The 20,362-nt window shown below is 38.7% G+C and overlaps 2 protein-coding genes across 2 annotated transcripts in view; one reads left to right on the top strand and one right to left on the bottom strand.

Moving 5' to 3' along the window:
• The window catches only part of prdm16 (PR domain containing 16), a gene marked incomplete at its 5' end in the record, with an annotated part of 190,721 nt that extends 184,375 nt beyond the window's left edge, over positions 1 to 6,346 (top strand). Inside the window, 4 exons of the mRNA XM_079273896.1 lie at positions 48 to 219; positions 3,332 to 3,589; positions 4,091 to 4,268; positions 6,161 to 6,346. Coding sequence (XP_079130022.1) covers positions 48 to 219; positions 3,332 to 3,589; positions 4,091 to 4,268; positions 6,161 to 6,295 — 743 coding nt within the window. The 3' untranslated portion in view covers positions 6,296 to 6,346. The remainder of the gene's footprint in view (positions 1 to 47; positions 220 to 3,331; positions 3,590 to 4,090; positions 4,269 to 6,160) is intronic.
• A 5,433-nt stretch (positions 6,347 to 11,779) lies between these two features.
• Positions 11,780 to 19,497, bottom strand: LOC306780662 (uncharacterized protein; the record flags this gene model as incomplete). The annotated part of the gene is made up of 7 exons (XM_079273097.1): positions 11,780 to 12,127; positions 12,698 to 12,847; positions 13,179 to 13,769; positions 18,348 to 18,364; positions 18,816 to 18,941; positions 19,232 to 19,303; positions 19,437 to 19,497. The coding sequence occupies 7 exons, from the start codon at positions 19,495 to 19,497 to the stop codon at positions 11,780 to 11,782; spliced, it is 1,365 nt and encodes a 454-aa protein (XP_079129223.1).
• Positions 19,498 to 20,362: the final 865 nt, after the last annotated feature.

Genomic DNA, 20,362 nt, shown 5'->3' with positions numbered 1-20,362 from the left:
TGTGGTTATGCATGTGGATGTGTATGACTGCACGCTTTCTCCAACAGTGAGCCAACAGTCCGGGATGCTTTCCAACCTAGGAACCACCATCTCCTCCCCAAACTCCGAGCCAGACAATCATGCACTTTTAGATGAGAAGGAGGACTCGTACTTCTCAGAAATCCGCAACTTCATTTCCAACAGTGAGATGAACCAGGCCTCCAGCTCCACGGAGAAGAGGTAACACGAAAACCTTCAGTGATTACATTTGATCCACGAGGCTAACCTTCTACTCGCCGTGCCAATTCTTACTAAAACCTTATTGTTCTCCAAACTCTAAAGCAAAAAGGTGAAATGTCCTCATTCTGACATTTTCGATATCCCGCCCCTTATCAGGGCATGTAATCCTGACAGGTATGAAAAAGCAGCAACAAACACACATTTTGTTAAACTAAAAGCAACAGTTGTGCTCATAGTTTTTTAGCCCCTTTCTTTCTCCCTGTACACAATAACATACATGCTATTACTTGGTGCACAGTGCCCTCCAGTGGCTTGAATATGTATGGCAGTAGTCGCCAACAGCAGATTTCACACTGCATACTATCAGTAGTTGCAGCTGCATTAACAGTTTATCTAAGTGCAACTTTTAAGAGCCACTGGTATTTAGATTCAACCAAAATAAAAAAAACAAAGCTCTTACTGCAGCTGCTTTGACACCATCCGCAATTTGTTTTAACTTTTGCAGGTGTGGCCTGCTTCCGATGGTCTTTTGTGCACTGCATTGTGGAACATAGGTGTATTTCAACAGAGCACAAACATTGATTTAGTGTGCATGACCTGCTTAGAACTGTTTGTCGTAAGGAATTTAGTCACAGCTCATTTCACGGAGCCATCAAAACCATCACGGTATTTTCCCCTAGTTTTAAACATTTTAGCCATGTCTAAAGCTTAGACTAGAGCTGTCTTTGTGAAAAATTGCAATTCATACCTGCTGTATGCAGCTGTAGTTGGTAAATTATTCTGCTTACCATTAATTCTGGCGGGATTGTGTGTGTGTGTGTGTGTGGCTTTTCTGCACTGTAAAACTTGTGAAATTATGAAACTGGTTGGTCTATTTTTCAACCAAACAGGCACCCTGTTTTCAGTCCTGAAATGCCTTCAGTGTTAGTGGCTCAGTTGGTGGGAAGCTTCAGGCAAGAAGAGGGTATTTGGGGGGGAAAAGGAGAATGAAATGTTTTTTCTGTTCCACTTTTAGTTTACCTCTTTCCTTGACTCGTTACACTCTTCATCTCGCTCTCATTCGCTACGTGAATTCCTTTCTGGTAGTCTCACTTTTTGTCTGTCTCTTTCTCCATCATTCCCCCCCTCCTACTTGTCAACATGCATTATGGCCAGCAGACCCAGTGGCAATTTAGCCCCTCTGCCATCTGGGATCAATACTAGGTCTCATCCACAACAAGCTGGCCTGACATTTTAATGTCTGTAATTATGTATTATTCTTTCTGTCCACCCACCAGACAGCCTGCTGTTTATTCTCCCTCTGAGTGATTTAAGTCAAACGCCGAACACACGTTCATGGATGACTATCTGTAATCACTTTTAACCGCCCTTGCAACCTATTTTCTCCCCTTTTTCAGCATCACAGCCAGTCAAAATAAAAAGTCCCTGGTAGCTCTTGTTTTCACATGAAAACTTTGACCAGTTTCCAAGCTGGGGATGTTGGAGATGCTGAGGCAGCACTGCTGCTCTAAGGGTGGGAAGTTTAAAAGACACAAGCTAGAGAGTTTAGATGACATAGAATATTATATTATATCCCCATTACTGTATTCTTGAAGGACTAAGAGGTATCTGTCTCCTCAGGACCGTAATCCAGGTTATAATTAGGGCTGGAATGAGGACCCAGGCCGTGGCTTCAGTTCTATGGTTTTGGATAAAACTACAGTTGGAGCTGGTTCCTTGTCTGGGACTGGGCTACAATGGCTGAACTCAGGTTTAGGAATTTGTCTCGGAGATCCACTGATGATGGAGCTCTTCCCCCATCCACCCGCTATATCCATACCCCCAGCCGGCTAACACAAACACCCAACTGACGTGTTTAGACTAAATGACAAAACCCAGGGCCCCCCTGTCAGAGCTACGCTTCTTTCTCTGCACATAGGCATGGACTTTCCCCCCACCAACCAGCTCTGCAATTTGATTATAGTGATATTTAATCTAGATTGAAAGAGGAGAACTTTTCTTCCCCCCCCCCCCCCCCACAAAGTCCCCTTACCCGCATTTACCCACCCACTGTGTGTGACCCAATCCTGTCCCTGTGCAGCCCTTCCCAGAGGTAACCCTGTCTGATTTGATAAATGTCCACTGTGTGGCAAAAATGGAAGGGGTAGATTTGCCGTCCCAGAGGAAATGATATCATGAGCCATGACATCGTGGTCTGGGGGTGATGGAGGGGGGGGGGGGGGAGTTGGGGTGCTGGCTGGAAAATGTACAGATGGCAGGTCGTAATGGTGGTGTGCTGATAGCCTGTTTGCAGATCAGCCATCGTCTTCCCTCAGTCACACAAAGTATGTTCCACCATTACAGGGTGTAGAGGAGCCGGTCTGCAGCGGGCCATCTCCTGTTCTGTTTCTAAGGAGCTGGTCAATTAATCATGTGTCGGCTGTTTGAAAAGCGCTCCGGGCAGACTGTCAGCACCCATGTTGTTTGTGTGGACACTTGGACTGTGCATGCTGTCAACCGATTATTTAGGTTTCACTCTCTGCTTGTGATGAGTCACGTCTTTTAAATGGTCAGGAAATGGTAACAGCCACCCAGCTTTAGACTGGACAGAGAACTAAAACTAAGACTAAAACAAGTCCTTCTCACTTTTCAATCTGGTAAGAATTAAGAAGAGCACTCAGCGATCGAAATTTGCAAATATGCTTTTGATCATTTGGAACAAAAGAAAAACTAAATCAATGCAGTAAAACCAGAGATATGCTCCGTTTTACTTCCATTATTTATCTTTCTCTGAAAAACCCTGGCGACTACACTACCCATGATTCTGATTCTTAGCGTCTTTCTTCTTAAGCCCTCCCTAATTGGCTCTTATAGCTGCTCACATGCAGCTATAATTTGTTATAGCACAATTTTAGAAACTTAGTCTTTTGCTTTTGTAACAATATTTGAGGTTTGTTTCCACAAGGAACATGCAGCACCACAAACCGTATGAACATTACTTCACGTGATGTCTAAATGGCTGTTTCTTATTCTGAAATGTCACTAATACGGGAGGAGAAAGGTGGTCTTTTTCGGAACGTTTGCCAACATCACTAACGCTTCCTCTCTACTTTGACCTTTGATCCCTCTGCAGATCAGACCAGGCTGAGGAGGAACGCCCACCGAGCCACAGTTTGTCCAACTCTAAGCTAGGGCTCCGGGGGCTAGAGGAGGAGGAAGAGGAAGTGGAGGGCGACGATGAGGAGGAGGAGGAAGGCAGCCTGACGGAGAAGTCTCACGATGAGGCGCCCGAGTCCCCGTCTCCCGTCACGACGGGAGTGTATGAGGAGGACGAGGAGGAGGAAGAGACGGAGACAGCTCCATTAGCTATGGGCTATGAACACACTCGCAGGTATTTATTTTGTTAATTATACAGAAAACCACATAAGTCAGTGTTAGTGGACACTCTACTATCTACACCTAATAACCACAGCAGATGTACCCCTTATCTATTAAACTACCTTTAAACAGAAACAGACAGTTGTATCTTTTTCAATTATAACTACTGCCACTTCTAAACAGTAGGAAGAAGTAAAATATGGATTGATATAGATTCCTTTCACAGACACCCAAAACAAAAAACGACTTTCAGCTTCAGCTCCTACTCTTCTGTCCTTTTCCTTCTCTCAATGTATTCCCTCTACCGGTCCTTTTATTGATCGTTCCTCTCCTTTTCTCTTCTCCTCATGTTTTCCTTCACTTTAACTCCCTCCTTTCATTCCCCCCCCTCCATTGTATTAATTCTCCATCTATCCCTTCCTGATATCTATCTTCCATTTACCCATCCACCCGTCTATCAACCAACCCATCCATACTGCCCTATTTCTGCCATCCATCCATCCACGGTGTGCAGGTGTATAGAGGAAGGCTCTCTCTTGGACCTGGAGGGTCTGCCCAGCTTTCCCAAGAGTCTGGAGGGGTTACGTAAAGCAGCCAATGATGAGCAACCCTTTGATGTTAAAGACATATTTAACACTTCACTAGAGTCGGAGGCATTGAAAGAGACATTGTACAGGCAGGCTAAAACCCAGGTATGTGACGAAAGAGGGAAGGAAACGCATGTTGTTCTGATTGGACAGGAGGAAGGACAAAATGCCTCCTGTGGCTACAGAGAAAAGGGAAGATGATTAGGCCGGGGTGATAATTCAATATAATAATGTATTGTCTTTCAATGGAATCATACTGTGAGGAAATCGTATATATTGAGATATCGCGATACACAATATTTAACTGTTCATCTAAATTGATGATAACGACCTCAGAAAATCTGAATCAATAAGAATTCTGCTTTGGGAATACCCCATATACACATAGTCAGTGTAAAGCTGGAAATATTTATTCATTTTCTCTCTATAATTTGATTTGAAACTGTCACGTTCACAAGTTCTTAATAAAACAAGAAAATCCTTTTCATTTGACTCACGCAGGACGAGACAAAAATTGTTTTTTCCATGTGGTTACTTCATCTAGACTATTTATTTATTTAATCACCAGAAAACGTGCTATATCATGATATATGTCGTTATAGACTTAGGAAATGACCTATATTGTGATGGAAGATTTTGGCCATACCACACAGCTCTAGATGAGATGGATTCTTTCACATTTTCAGATGCTTAAGGAAAGAAAAGGTTGTGAATTCAGGCTGAAGTGCCTCTTGTCCTGCTCCCTCTCGTCTTTTCCTCTCACTTAACTGACTCACATATTACCTGTAACCTGCTCTTCACTGTGATCTTCAGTCTTAAAACAGTCGAATGAAGAACATAATTATATTGTCAAGAAATGATGGTATGATGTGGTGTGGTGTCCTGAATTGTGAAGCAATTTGTAAAGTCTGTTTCAATGTGAGCACTCCAATCAATCATTAATAATCTGTCTGATTTTGAACAATGATGATTGAGCTATCACCGTGATGATGGTTTACGGCATAGTTTCTCAATGGCGGCCCTCAGGAACATTTTCTGCAACCCCTGAACATGAAATGCATGCATTATATTTGAATCGTCTGTCCTCCATTTGAATACTTTCTCTGTCAATAGTCTGCATTTAACACACTAAGCTCGGCTATTTCTTCAAGCTGTGCTGTTACCTAAAGTTAGCAATCTCAGTGGACAACTTGGCAGTATAATGCGGAAGTGAAATGGTAACGATATTTTGTATGTGTGCACTTTAACTGTGCAGCAAACATATCATATGCTGGCTCGATAAATTGGCACTCAGTCATTAAAACTTTTAGAACCTAGTTCTCATAGAATATAGTGTAGTTTGTCACAAAAGCTGTCGTAAAAATAGGCATTTTTAAAAGGTCATAGTGTACTATGAAATAAGAATCCCATAGAACAAGTCATAAATGTGACATATGTCATTAAAGAACGTCATAAAAAGTCATAGTTTGGTATGTCATAAAAAAGTGTCAGTATAGTATCTCATAAAAAAAAATATTATTGTACAAAATGCCATAAAGGTATCCAAGTATAGAATGCCATAGAAATGCATAAAATAACATAGCACAGATGTCACAAAAACTGTCAAATCATAATTTAGTTTGCCATAAAAAGCATAGTATAGTATTCTATTAAATAAGCAATATAAATAGTATAAAGTATGCCATGAAAATGTCATCATATATTGTCACAAAAAAATCATATAAAATCTGCCATAAAAATGTTACAAGAAATCTGATAGTGTATTATGTCATAAAAAAGTCACAAAAAAATCATAAGAAAATCTCATAATATAGCATTCTTTAAAAAATGTCATTAAAAAAGTCATAGTATAGTATATCCTAAAACAATTCATAAAATATCAAAACATGTATAGTATACCATACAAATGACATTTGACAGAGAGAAATGTTCCTAAAAATGAGTGTTTGAAAGTATTGACTTTCCTCCTGTGAAAAGTAACCTGTCTTCTCCCGCAGGCTTATGCAATGATGCTGTCTCTCTCGGAGAACAACCCTTTGCACGCGCCCTCCCAGAACTCCCTGGATGCTTGGCTGAGCATGGGAGGTGGACCGTCCGAGACCAGCAGCTTTCACCCGCTCAACCACATCTAGACGAGAGAGCGGACGCGGTAGAAAGAGTAGGAGAAACATTGGTTTCGCAAAATGGATAGAACAAGAGACAGAGTGGACATGAGTAGTGAGAAACGTGGACACTAGAGAAGAGTTCTGTGTCGCATTCATCCAAGATAGAAAGAATATGCTTGTGTGGAGATGTGCGTGCGTGCGTGTGTGTGCGTGTGTGTGCGTGTGTGTGTGTAGATGTGAGTGAGAGAGAGGAGGGAGAGATTGTCCCTTGGTGAGACATCTCACAAGACTCAAAAAGAAAGCACTGCTAAGCTCCTGTTGATGTGAAGGACATGATAAATGCTTCTCAACAGCATTGAAACTCTGCATTACTCTGATCCTCCCCAAGTCCACAAGGCTCACTCCAGCACCATAGAGACCCACCGTAAGGCTCTCAAAGACACTTAATGACTAGTATGTCTCTAAAGTCTGTGCACACCGCCTACTACAAGCACTGCAGCATCAGCCCTGCATTAGCACTGCATGTCCACAAGGTGTTGGTGTTTCACCAGGAACATATAGTGGGCGCGTGCACTATTGTCTCCAGGTTTCCCTCACCAATCACGGGCGAGTCACGTACTGATCTTATTTCAGCTATAACTGCACCACACTAAATGTTACTTGAGGGAATCCAAGTTCCAGTAGACTGTTGATTTTTTTTTTAATGATTACATGGAGAATGATGTTCAATGTTCAAATGTGCACAGCAACTGGTGATTTTGATGAGCTATCTGGGACACTAGCCATTGTAATTGGTTACCCAATTTGATCACGCTGAAAATGAATTCAAATCATACTCAAAAAAAAATGAGGAAAGTCTTTCTCTGCTTGTTTATTTCATCGACATTTGTTAATTTTATTTTTCTTCCTCTGCTCTTAGATACCACAGTATTGGTTTTGTAGGCACCACCGTGCTAAATTGTTAATATAATTATTTTAGAGAAGGACCAAAATTCTATGATATTGACATATGATGTACAAAATAACCTAGATGTTCATAGCAAGAGTGGTATGTGCCAAATAACCCATAGAAAATGTTTTGTTCTCTGACAATCATTTCATTTCCAAGGGGCTTGCATTTGCTGTCATAGTTTTTTTTTCTTTTCTTATTATTACGCTCTTATATATTTGATTTCAGAAATGTGTGTGTATGTATTTATTTTTGGTTGTTTTGTCATGACTGGAGGAGTGAAAATGAAGGCATGTCATTTCATCCCTCTTTTCTTGATGCTGAAGGAATGAACGCCAGAAAGTGAGGGAGATTCTGAATCTCTTTGGATGCGTTAGTGTGCCAAAATGGAAAGAACCCATGAAATGAATTGTTTTTATTTATAGTGAAATATAGCTGTAGTTAGCTTTAGATCCTATTTGGCAACGTATCGTCCTGCAGTGTTTAGTTTTTTTTCTTGTTTCAGTTCAACCATTTTACCCAGTATGCTGAATGTTTCTTGTTCAAATTGGTTCAAGTATTATGGGGGGGGGGGGGGGGGGTCAAACTTGGACAACTTTCAGACATGTCAGAAAAGAAGCATTGCGTTGTCAAATTATTGAATCCGACTAGTTTCTACCACATCAAGCTCCCTTTCCCACTTGGTTTTTCATTTGATATGTTTAGTGTAAACAATTAACATTCTTTTTAAAGTAAGTTGTCCTATATTACATGGTCCAAAAGTCTAAAGCACTCAGTCACGTCTGAATGAACATCGAGTCTTCACTGCACTGAAGCAACAGAAAAGCTGGTCATGCAAGAATGGAATCAAGGTCTCATGAAACCAAAAAAAAAGCGTAAACTTAACCACATATAGTGTTAAAATGAATATCATAATTATGCTGGATTGTCCTTCCAAAACATGCAGAACAATATCTTCATTTTAAATTCTGGACAGGGATAAACAGAAACACTTGATCGTGAGTTTAACTTCATATTCCCTGATGTTCTCCTGAGATCATAATAAAAGTTCATTCCATGGGGTCGATTGGGTAGCAGTGCTTTGGAGGGCATGACTCATGGGTACTGTAGATAACTGTAGATAGCTGCTGATACAGGGGGGGGTGAGCATTGTTGATAACTGTTGCCTTGGTCCTCCCTGCGTACTGGGACTCACAGAACTAGGCCTGATGCTTCAAACTAGTACTTAAACCATATGGGTCCAAGCCATAAATTGATCAGGCTTAGGTCTCTAGAACTTAGAACATAGATGCATTTTCAGACTAGTTTCACTTTCGGTAGGTAAGCAGCTTGAGCTTGACATGGAGAGATAAGAAAATTGTGGAACAGAAGCACTGTAATTTGTATTCACAACAGCAGGTGGTAGTGTGATGCCGAGGAGGACTGCTGCATCATCTCATTTTTTCAAAAGACAGAAAGTCTTTTTTTTATAATTCTACTGAATGAGATTTCATTCATGATAAACACATTGTTTTCTCAAGTCGTGGTTATAAAATGTAAAGGCTTGGGTTACTAAGTTTTTAGTTTCGGTGACTATATGTAGTAATTCATGTCATGGACTACTGTAATAAGTACGCGCTGTGTAAAGCAAAAGAATTGAAGGCATTGAAGTATATTCCATTTTGCCAACTTCAGAAAGTATTCTGGCAGATGGTCGCTGAGATATGTTTCAGCATAATAGAACATGGTTGCTGTTTTCCCCCACTGTTACAGGAGAAAGTAAAAATATACATATTGTTTCTTTTTAACTGTATAGTATTTTAAAGAATGAAAAACAATGGTGCATTTGTCTGAAGAAAAAAAAATCATTGAAAAAATATGGGTTTAAATGGATGGTGCTTGTTTTGTTTGAATCTGAGTTGTATATCGCCTCTGTTGTGTTTATGGAAAACAAAAAAAGATATTGTGCATGACGTGTTTAGCAGTCATAATGATGTCCATTTGTGAAATGTGTATCAAATCAAAAAATGAGAAAAAAAATGAAAGAAAAAAATAAATCCGTAGATGCACTTATTGTACATGTGGTTAGTTTGGTAGGTTTGACTTCAAGTTCTTGACTGCCTTACAGATGTTTGGGCAAGTGGCTCTGAAAGACATTAGAAAAGAGTTGTGGGAGAAGACATAATGAAAAACAATAAAGGATTGTAGAATAATATTGAACAATTCTGAAAATTGCAGTTCTTTTGATGCTTGTGATTATTGAAGATGTACTTTAGAGAAATTTCATTGAAAAGATATGACTCTGACGTTAATTCTGTAGAATAGCAATGTATACCAAATGTAATCTTTCCAATGCTATGAAGAATTTATACATGAAATTGATATGCAATAAAACCTGTGTGCTTTTTAAATGACATTTCCAATGCGTATTTCTGAGCTCTCCGCATCCGTCAGGTTAGTGTGTGAGATAATAGGATATCATGAAAAAAGCAACGTAGTGCGTAGTGCATGAAGTGCGATAGAAAGTCATAGTATAGTATGGCTATTAAAAGAAAAGTCATTGTATAGTATGCAAAAATATAATAAAAAATGTCTAGCTTTAGTATGCCATATAAAAAATTGGATTTAAAGTCGAAGTATAATAAGCAATGAAATATCAGAGAATATGTTATAGTGTAGTAAGTCTTAAAAAAAGTATTCATATAGTATTGCAAAAAAAGTATTGTATGTGAAACAAAGTCATAGCAAGTTGATTGTATACTATGTTGAAAAAAGTCATAGTAGTACGTAAAAAAAACCATAGTTTTGGGATCTGGCAAGAGCGTGTTTGGTTGTTAGCAAGTATGACTTTTTTATATTAATACTATTATTAATAATAACAATAATAACATATATTAACAATAACGGGGCACTACCCTGCAGGGACCAATAACCAAAATGTGTATTAAAGCCTCAAAATTGGTGTTCACTCAGAATGTCAATATTTAAGGTAGTATTCTACATTCAGAGTGAACAGTAAGGGTTTGAATTGCACAGACTATAACATCCAGCTATTATTACAACACAAGTGAAGTTAAGAATATCACCTAAGGGTTATGTTTCACCTCCTTTCATAAGAATCATGTCAGATTGGATGGCACAGAGTGAAGGTGAAGGCCGGTTTATACGGTGACTTCATGAAGTGTGACAAGGACTTCCTGGGGTTCCAGTGGCTCTTGTCTTGACACCAGTGTTGCGGTTTGAACATATAACATCTCACATATAAGTAAGATTTTGATGCCTGATAGGGGATGGCCTGGTTTAAACCAGTTTAGGCTTTCGAAATATAGTATTCAGTGTTCAGTATTCAGAAAACGTCAGAAAAGTTTCACTATAGTGTGTAAAAAACAAGTAATAAAAATGTTATAGTATAGTATGTCAACACTATAGGACAAAACCGAATAGAAAATAGCACACCGTCTGCTTCACTTGCATTCAGAGATATTTAGTGACATTATTGTGGTACATTGATGTCGATCAGTTTACTTTTACTCACTAACTAACTAACTAACTGGGAGTCACCTGATGAAGGTGACAGATGACAGAAATAACATTTATTTTTACAATCAACACTTTAAATGATGAAGGCACTTGAAAATTACAAGATAGTACAAAATGTAAACCATACTTTGGTGTTTCATTTTTACCTCATTACTATACTTTTAAATTATTTTTTCGACATACGAACTATAGTATGAATATTTTTAATTTTTTCAACATAATATACTGTGATTTTTTTCAATGTATTGTAATGACTTATTTTATTTATTATTTTAAAAGTCATATTAACTATACTTTGATATATTTCTGACTTTTTTTCTCACGACATACTATATATACTGTGACTTTTTTTGATATACTGTAGCATGACTATTTCATGAGTTTTTTCGACATACTATGCTATGACTTTTTTCGGACTTTTCGACTTAGTATATTACAACTTTTTCGGTATTATAGTATAGCATGTCAAAAACAGTCATAGTATAGTATGTCGAGAAAAGGCATAGTATAGTGTGTCGAAAAAAAGAATGAAGTCATAGTATAGTATATCGAAAAGAAGTCCCAAAAAAGTCATAGTATAGTATGTCGAAAAGAAGTCCCAAAAAAGTCATAGTATAGTATGTCGAAAAGTCATTAAAAAGTCAAAGCATAGTAAGTCCAAAAAAGTCAGAAAAAATTCTGGAAAGTTTTCTAAAAAGTCATAGTACAGTATATCGAAATAAAGTCCCCAAAAAGTCATAGTTTAGTACGTTGAAAAAAGTAGACTCTGGAGTAACGTAGTGTTTGTGTTGCATGAAACACGGATGAAGTACACAGAATCATCAATGTTCATGCTGTTGTGAACTAATATCAAGTCTCACTTTGACAGACTTTGTGATATTCTGATTCTTCTCCAAGGCGAAAATGTTTTCTTTCTCGAATTAATAGTGAGGTCGCACAAAGCTGTCACACAAACTTAAAAACTGTTATGACTGAAGTTACAGTCGCACTGCTGTGATTTGATACATTTATTTACAGAACAATACAGCTCATAGTCAGGTGGATTATTCCATTTCATCCTCCTCTACATCGGGCAATGGCAGGGTACCACGAGGGGCAGAGTACTCGGCCAAGTTAGGGAGTCCGTACACCACGCAACAGCTCAGGGCGCTGCGGGACTTCTCCATGCTCCTGACATCAGACCACTCGCATGTTTCGGCATCAAAACACTCGACCTCACAGATGGTGGTGGAGCCGTCGTAGCCCCCCGCAACAAAGAGACGGTCATCGATCACTGCGATGCCGAAGTTACTGCGGGAGTTCAGCATGGAGGGCACAGCGTGCCAGGTGTTGGTGTGGGGGTCGTAGGCCTCGGCAGTGTCCAGACGGCTGGTTCCATTGAAACCGCCAACCTTTAAGAGTAAAGGTGATTTAGAAGTCGGCACTGCTTCCACTATTTTTCTGTTTTTGTTTCTCAGTTTATAGCAGCACTCTTGTAAGGAGGGGAAGCTGACCGGAAGTCACATAGTATTTATCATAAAAAAGTAGAAGGTAGTTCACACAAACATTTTTATGCAAAACTGTTGATTGTTGATGTTTCCCAATATACAAGTTGACAAATTAAAATTGTCGTTGTTTGAATTGATGAAAACTTTAAAATCCAAAACAAGATATTCAGTTTACTATCGTGGAAAACAAAGAAAAGCAAACCTTCACACTTGAGAACACTTGAAAAATGAACAATAAGAATCAGCTCTAACTTACATTACATCAGTACATCACTGCCTTCAATGTCAACGTTTTTAGGGACAAACCTCCGGACATATCAGAGGTACAACGCTTTACATTTGCAATGAAAAGTCAATGATGTCAAACAAATACGTCAGTTTTCACTCTATTTGAAACCTCTCCCAGCAACATATTTTTCATTCTTCAGAGTGCTTCTGTGTTATGTGCGTATGAGCAGTGTGCAATGTACTTACTGTAAAGACACGGTCTGCAAAGACAATGACCCCAAGTCCACTGCGCCTGCTGCTCATGGGGGCAATCAGTGTCCACTGGTTAGTCTCTGGGTCGTAACATTCCGCCGTTGACAGGCGTCCACTCTCATTGTAGCCACCGCAAATGTATACCTGGAGAGAATTTAAGAGGTTATAAGTAATCTTTTGAAGGAGTCCACTGAGGACAACGATTCAAAAAAATATTGATCGAACAATGATCAGCTGGCCCACCAGTGTATACTCGCACTCATTTGCTTTTAGCCAAATGTTGTCTTTTTAAATGTTTGCATTTACTATCCTAAACTTGTGTTTGCCCACAGAGCATTTTTTTCTGCAATAGTCCAACATCTCATCAGCCTTTTGTGGAAGGAACCACTGCGATGCTAACTTTCAGGGTTGGCCTACAAAGATATGTCATCCCAGCAACACTCTCTTCAGAGCTGCTCTTAATAGCTCCACCCACCTTGCCATTGATGGTTGTGCAGCTGGCGTCACTCCTCCGCTCATGCATTGGAGCAATTACATTCCACTGGTTGATTCTGGGCTGATAGCGCTCAGCACTTCTGAGTCGTTCATGTCCATCATGACCTCCCATGGCATATATGCACCCGTCCATCACAGTTGTGCTGACATAGCAGCGGCTCGAATGCATTTGTGTCACCTCCTGCCAGGTGTGCGTGCCCAGGTCAAACCGGTGCACAGAGCTGAACTCCTCAACACCGTTGAAGCCACCGACATAGTAAACTGATCCATCGAGGAAAACTGCGCCATGGTAGGCCCGGGGAGTGTTCTCCTCATTGTTTGGTACGTTGACCCAGCGATCAGCACGGATATCGTACGCCTCGATGATATTTGTGGAACTGTCAGCGCTCCAGCCTCCAACAGCCAACAGGATGGCAGGGGGCAGTCGTGGGCGGGAGTCAGAGAAGATATTTGTGTGGAGGTCAAGCAGGGCCCTGGTGAGAATCGGTCGACACTCTTTACTTCCCCGCACCAGTTCGTTGTTGCTCACGCTCTCAGCGATGTATTCCACACTAGTAACAGCCAGTCTGACCTACACGTGAGGACAGAAGTTGGAATTAAATGATCTATAATACAGCCCAACCAATACTTCAACATGGCTGATATTATATGCATATATGTCTGCCTTTAATTGACAAGAAATTGCAACAACGAACACCAAACATACATGTTTGAGGTAATCGTACTGTACTGTTTTTTGTAAAAAATTTAAAAAAAACCAAATATAAAGAATTATTATCAAGAAGAATTGTGTTACAAGTACATGTTGGCCAAAATATTGTTATTGGATTTTGTTTACACTCAAATCAATATCAGGCCAAATGTCAAAACATTAAGTATCTTTATAGTTTTGAAATGTGGTAGATTATGTAGAAAAACATTATATTCTATTAATATTTATATTGTTCATCTTGACCTTGACACACACTATTTACTGTATCATGAATTCATGAATTTAACCAGAGCTTTAGCACTTTAGTCCTGTGTCTACGCCACTTCTGATGCTGTAGGCGATCGTTGTCGCCATCTTATACTTTTAACTCAGATTCAGACCTGTCTGGGTTCTCAACACACAATATTTCCAAAGAGACAAATGTTTACAAAATGTTCAAACAAGTAAAAAATAATTTGAGGAACAATACCTGACCGTAACATTTCTCATAGATTCCGCAGAATCCTACAATTGTTAGTCATAGTAATATATGTTAAAAGGGTTCCATACAGCGCTCACCATCTCTCTTCATTTTAACAAACTCTATCATCCTGAATCCTTAATTCTATTCATGTAGGGGGGCCTCAAACATCTCATAGTGAGAAACTCCACTGTTGATCACTCTGCAGATTATAAAGTCAGGGTATATGTAAAAAACAAAGTCATAACAAAGTATACTGTCAAAAAATGTAATGAAAAGTCACAATAGAGTAGTGTAGTATGTCAAAAAAGAGCCGTAAAAATCATAGTATAGTATGTTGAAATAATTCATAAAAAAAAGTAATTGTATAGTTGTAAAAAGTAAAGTATATGTTGAAAGAAATCATTTTAAAAAGTCATAGTTTAGCATGTCGAAAAAAGTCACAGTATAGTAAGACGAAAAAAGTGATAAATAAGTCGTCGAAAAAAGTAATAGTATAGTATGTCAAAAAAGTCATAAAAAGCCATAGTAGGCTATAGTAAGAAAAAAGTCAAGAAAAAAATATCTTATAGTCATCTTATAGGATCTCGAATAAAGTAAAACATAAGTTATAGTATAGTTGTCCGTGCACGAAGTATAATTCATTTGACGCTTTGCCTGTGTTATTGTCGCATTGAATGAACACGTGCAAGTCAGCGCACCAAAACAGCAGCTTGTTCCATGAGCTAAGTTTCATCATGAAAATTGAGGAAAGGAAGTCGAGAGCTGTAAACAGAGACAGCTCGCCTTCAAAGTAAAAGTTGCGCGTTTTCAAACGTGCTTGCTCCTGCGATCAATTTAAGAAGAGCTAAATTCAATAAATAAACAAATATTCTAAAAAATGAACATAATATATTACTGTTATAAAGTCATATTTCTGCCACTTTCCCACAAGTGATCGTGAGTAAACTGCCAATGGGCGCAAACATTGTAATGATTCATGATATTATCAATATATGTATTTAAATAAAAGCTTCTTAAACTATTTGGGTGAATAGTTCAGGCTAGAATGTTGAGACTTGTGATAAGAAAGAGTTGATTTACCTTGACTTGGCATTGTTGTCAAGACAATGACACCACGAAGCTATCACAAGTAAAATCCTTCAAGTTCATTTACTGTTTGCACTTGAACTATTCTACATACAATAAAATAAATTAACAATAAAAATCATTTTGCAGGATTATCCTCTGGGCTGTGTATAGAGTGCTTCATGATGAACGATGAATGAACCTTTTCTAATGAAGAAGATTGTTCTGATGCAGGGTTGTCAATCAGCATTCATATACAGGAAAAAAGTCATTTTCTGATACGTGGCTGCAGTGTACACGATAATCTTAAACTGAGGAAAACAAAGACCTGAAAAGCAGATTACCACTGAAGGTGCTATGATGATTTTCACTGTCATAAATTCTTGTGTTCGCCCAGAGATGCAAAAATACAACATCTCCAACCTCTAGAAGCAACGTGGTGCCATTAGCAGATTTGCTAAAATGGGACGGCTGATGCTCATATGCCATAAAAATATGCTCTCATCGCTGGCGCTCATCTCTCTCAGCACAGCATTGATGTCTTGTGTGCAGGTCTGTTGGCGGTCAGAGGCATTTGTTGGTTCTCTTCCCTGGGATTCGGTTTGCTTTCCATGTGGAATAATTTCGTTGTCAGACTCTGTCTGAAGCTGAGCTGTGGAGAGAGAGCAGATCAGCAGCAACAGTGGAAAACACATTGTCATCTCCATTCTCAAAGTGGCAGTCTATGTATGCAGTTCTGTAGTCTTCTGTACTTTCTGTGTTAATCCCAGCCTTAAATAATGTCCTCTGCTGATAATCACAACAGTTCATCAGAAACATGTGCAGGACACCCTTTTGATAAGAATCATTACTTACAGCACACTACTGTCTATCTGTTCAAACATTAATGACACAGTGAGATAGTGTGACCTCCCTGAGGTTGTTGATTGGCAGAGATAAGCAAAGACTTACCAGAAACCCAAGTTAGAGGAGGAGACATTACCAGGTCTAAAGATTCAGATTATTAAGTATATAAAATAAATGAAATGAGCACGTAACACATTAATGCATCGATAATTATAGATATAGCAATATAATTATTCTAAAATTAGCCATTCTGCAATACATTTACTTTTATAATGATGTTCATCATTTTGTACTTTCAATTGATTAATATCATGGATGCATAGCTCTTACTTGTAAGTATTTCAACACTGTAGTATTGCTATTTTTACTTCAGGAAAATATCCTAGAACCGAGTACTTCTTCAACAGCTGTATGTTAATATTAGTCTCGTGGAAAATTAAAAGGATTTCTTTCACTCACTCACTTTTTAGACAGTTAATGTGATGTAGTGCATGCTTTGTTCACCTCTGCATCATGTGCTGCTCTCTCTCTCTCCCTCTCTCTCTCTCAACTAAACATATATCAATTAACATTACATTTTTATAAACTTCAGTTCAGTTGTTCTTTATTCCCTGAGTGCATAAGCAGCCAGCAATATGACCTCGAAGTGTAAAGCTTCTTAACTGAAACTGGATCAATGAGTGTTCACTGAGCTTGTAATTTATGTGACAACAACAACTCTGTGTACAATAACAATTAGTAACAATTTGATAGTGAATGAACAGGCAGAACAAAATGTAACAGGAAAATTAAAGTTATAAAAGTAGAGATCAAAACACTAGATTTAACTACTTGTGTATTGAATAACAGGGTCACGATAATCTCAATGACTCCCACACAGTCAGTTTAACTCACAATATATAATACATAATGTAAAAAAAGTATTGATGTTTGAGTCGTGGGTTACCCTTGTTCAATAATACTTACTTCATTCTACATTTATTTGATTTTCTGCTACAATTAGAAAATATATTATTTCGAAACACAATTTACCAAGTGTTGAAGAAACATCCAGAGATAGTAATGTAGTGATATCATTATGCTTTTATTCAAATGTAGAGAATATAACAATAATACAGTGAATACAACATGTAGAAATTATTGTTGACATGAAGCTTTGACATTAAGTTTCATTTACAGGCTAAATACTGTGAATGAGACTATAATTAGCTGGTACTGATACAGTTTTCCTGTTTGTATAGATAATCGGTACTTACAAATAAAAACCACAGCGACTGTATCATGCATTTGAAGGAATAAAGGGAATGTCCCCTCTCACACTAACAGCACCAGACAGTTTGAGTTTCTCTCGAACAAAGTAAAGAACAATCAGACAGTGAAAGTGAGGTTGTTTGGTTGGATGCTGTGGTGATGCTGAGCAAGTAGGTTCTGGTGTTTATCTGGATCCAGGTGAAGTTAGAGGACTTTGTTTAGAATTTCTTAACAATGTGAGATAAGTGATGGGATTTCTGAACATTTACACACGTTTCTCAACTATTACGACACTCCCTTGATCTAATGTTAACAAAACATCTGGCACAAGTATTCCCTCACTGTCTATGACTGCGTGTTTTGATGCAAATCTGTAAAGACATGCGGATGAAAAATGAATGAACCTTTTCTAATGAAGAAGATTGTTCTGATGCAGGGTTGTCAATCAGCATTCATATACAGGAAAAAATAACGTCATTTTCTGATATGTGGCTCCAGTGTACACGATAATCTTAAACTGAGGAAAACAAAGACCTGTTTTTCTTTTACATGGTGAAAAGCAGATTACCACTGAAGGTGCTATGATGATTTTCACTGTCAAAAATTCTTGCGTTGTTCCAGAGACGCAAAAACACAACATCTCCGACCTCTAGAAGCAGCGTGGCACCATTACCAGATTTGCTAAAATGGGACGGCTGATACTCATATGCTATAAAAATATGCTCTCCGTTCTTGACCAACACAGCAGCTGAAGGATGTGAAGCATGTCCATGTGCACCTATGTAGAACTCAAAGTGGTAGGCTCCTCTTACCGGTGCAATGAACAAACCTGTGGGACAGTTTTGTCAGTGAATGGGGAATTATCTGTTTATGATGTGGTTGAAGCACACACAGCAAAAAAGTCAATAAATATTTAAAATTGTGAATTAAAGTACCTGTGTTTGGGTTGTAGGCATTTCCGATGTTTGTGACAACGTATCTGAAGACCAGAGGAGTGTGTGTGTTAAATGGTCCGATAGTTCCTGAGCCTGAAGCCAACAGAGATGTTGAGAAAGCCACCTGTTTGACTGAGAGAGAGAGAAACATACTCATTTTACAGAATGATGTTACAGTGATGATGACAACATTGACCATGACGATAATGAGCTTTTTTCTAAATTGATGATTGTTTTCTATTAAAAACACACCATTATTCTGTGTATTATTATTATCACCATTCTAGATAGGGGTTTAAATGATCCATTACAACCAAACTGTTCAAATAGCTTATTTTATCTTACCTTCATTATCTCTTTTCAGAGCCTCCACCTGGTTTTCTGTGACATCTGTCCTGGCTGTCATGTTGATCAGCTCTTCTGCCATGTTGATCAGCTCTGCTCTCGTGTTGGTCAGCTCTGCTGCCTGTGCTGAAATGAATTAGAATAGGTGCGATGTGAAATACATTTTTGTCTCAAATGAAAACAATCTTTGACAGTTAAACGTATTTCATCGTCATTGTTTTCATTAGGGTGTGCTTTCGCCACTGAAACCTGTATATTGTTCCAACAAATTACTTAAAACAGTCCAGAAAAATTGGGAAACATGCATTATTCAAATCCTGTGTATATATGTAGGAAAAGTCTTATACTGTTCATATTGTCTCTAATATGTCATTTTGAGGTAAAACAATTCAGCATTGCTCAATATATACTTGTACCTTTTAGCTGTTGCTTCAGCTTGTCCAACTCAGTCTTTTGTAACTCCAGTTCTCTCAGCTTGGCTGCCTGGGCTACAAAAAACAAAAAAGGGTAAACAATTAGATTCAATGACATATTTTTTGTAAACATTATTTCGGTCCGTTCTGTAATAACAAAGTGGTTCGTGCTGCAAGTACTTCCTCACAACTTAACATCCTACAGCACCTTCATTTTCTCTCTGTAAGTGCCTCATCTCCACCCTCTGTTCAGCCAACGTGGCGCTCATCTCTCTCAGCACAGCATTGATGTCTTGTGTGCAGGTCTGTTGGCGGTCAGAGGCATTTGTTGGTTCTCTTCCCTGGGATTCGGTTTGCTTTCCATGTGGAATAATTTCGTTGTCAGACTCTGTCTGAAGCTGAGCTGTGGAGAGAGAGCAGATCAGCAGCAACAGTGGAAAACACATTGTCATCTCCATTCTCAAAGTGGCAGTCTATGTATGCAGTTCTGTAGTCTTCTGTACTTTCTGTGTTAATCCCAGCCTTAAATAATGTCCTCTGCTGATAATCACAACAGTTCATCAGAAACATGTGCAGGACACCCTTTTGATAAGAATCATTACTTACAGCACACTACTGTCTATCTGTTCAAACATTGATGACACAGTGAGATAGTGTGACCTCCCTGAGGTTGTTGATTGACAGAGATAAGCAAAGACTTACCAGAAACCCAAGTTAGAGGAGTAATAAAGAACAGTTTTCTCTCTTTGCTTCCTCAATAAACCCAGCACAGTAAAGTCAGACTTTTGTAAGAACAATAACAATAACACAATGTTACTAAAACATCAACTGGCAGGAAGCAGCAGTCATGTGTGCAGTTTATGTGATCTTCACCACAGCCTCAATTTTCATAACTGACATTACCAGGTCTATCCCAAAAATCTGTCATAAGTGCTAAGTCATCATGTCATAATATTACTAAATGTAGAGCTTCACAACTGAAAATGGAGGTTGTAAGATTATAACCTGTGACAAAGGCGTTGATATTTGACAGGTTGGGAGAGAGAATGTGTTGTCCTAACTGGACAGTAGAAGAAAAAGGCCTCTTGCATGCTACTGCACACACTTTTAGGGCAACCCTGCTTGTCATTATCT

Source organism: Melanostigma gelatinosum (genome assembly GCF_949748355.1).
Source record: "Melanostigma gelatinosum genome assembly, chromosome: 8".
In the NCBI taxonomy this organism is placed as follows: domain Eukaryota; kingdom Metazoa; phylum Chordata; class Actinopteri; order Perciformes; family Zoarcidae; genus Melanostigma; species Melanostigma gelatinosum.
Note: the sequence above shows the minus strand (reverse complement) of the source record. Positions and strands in the feature narration are given on the sequence as shown.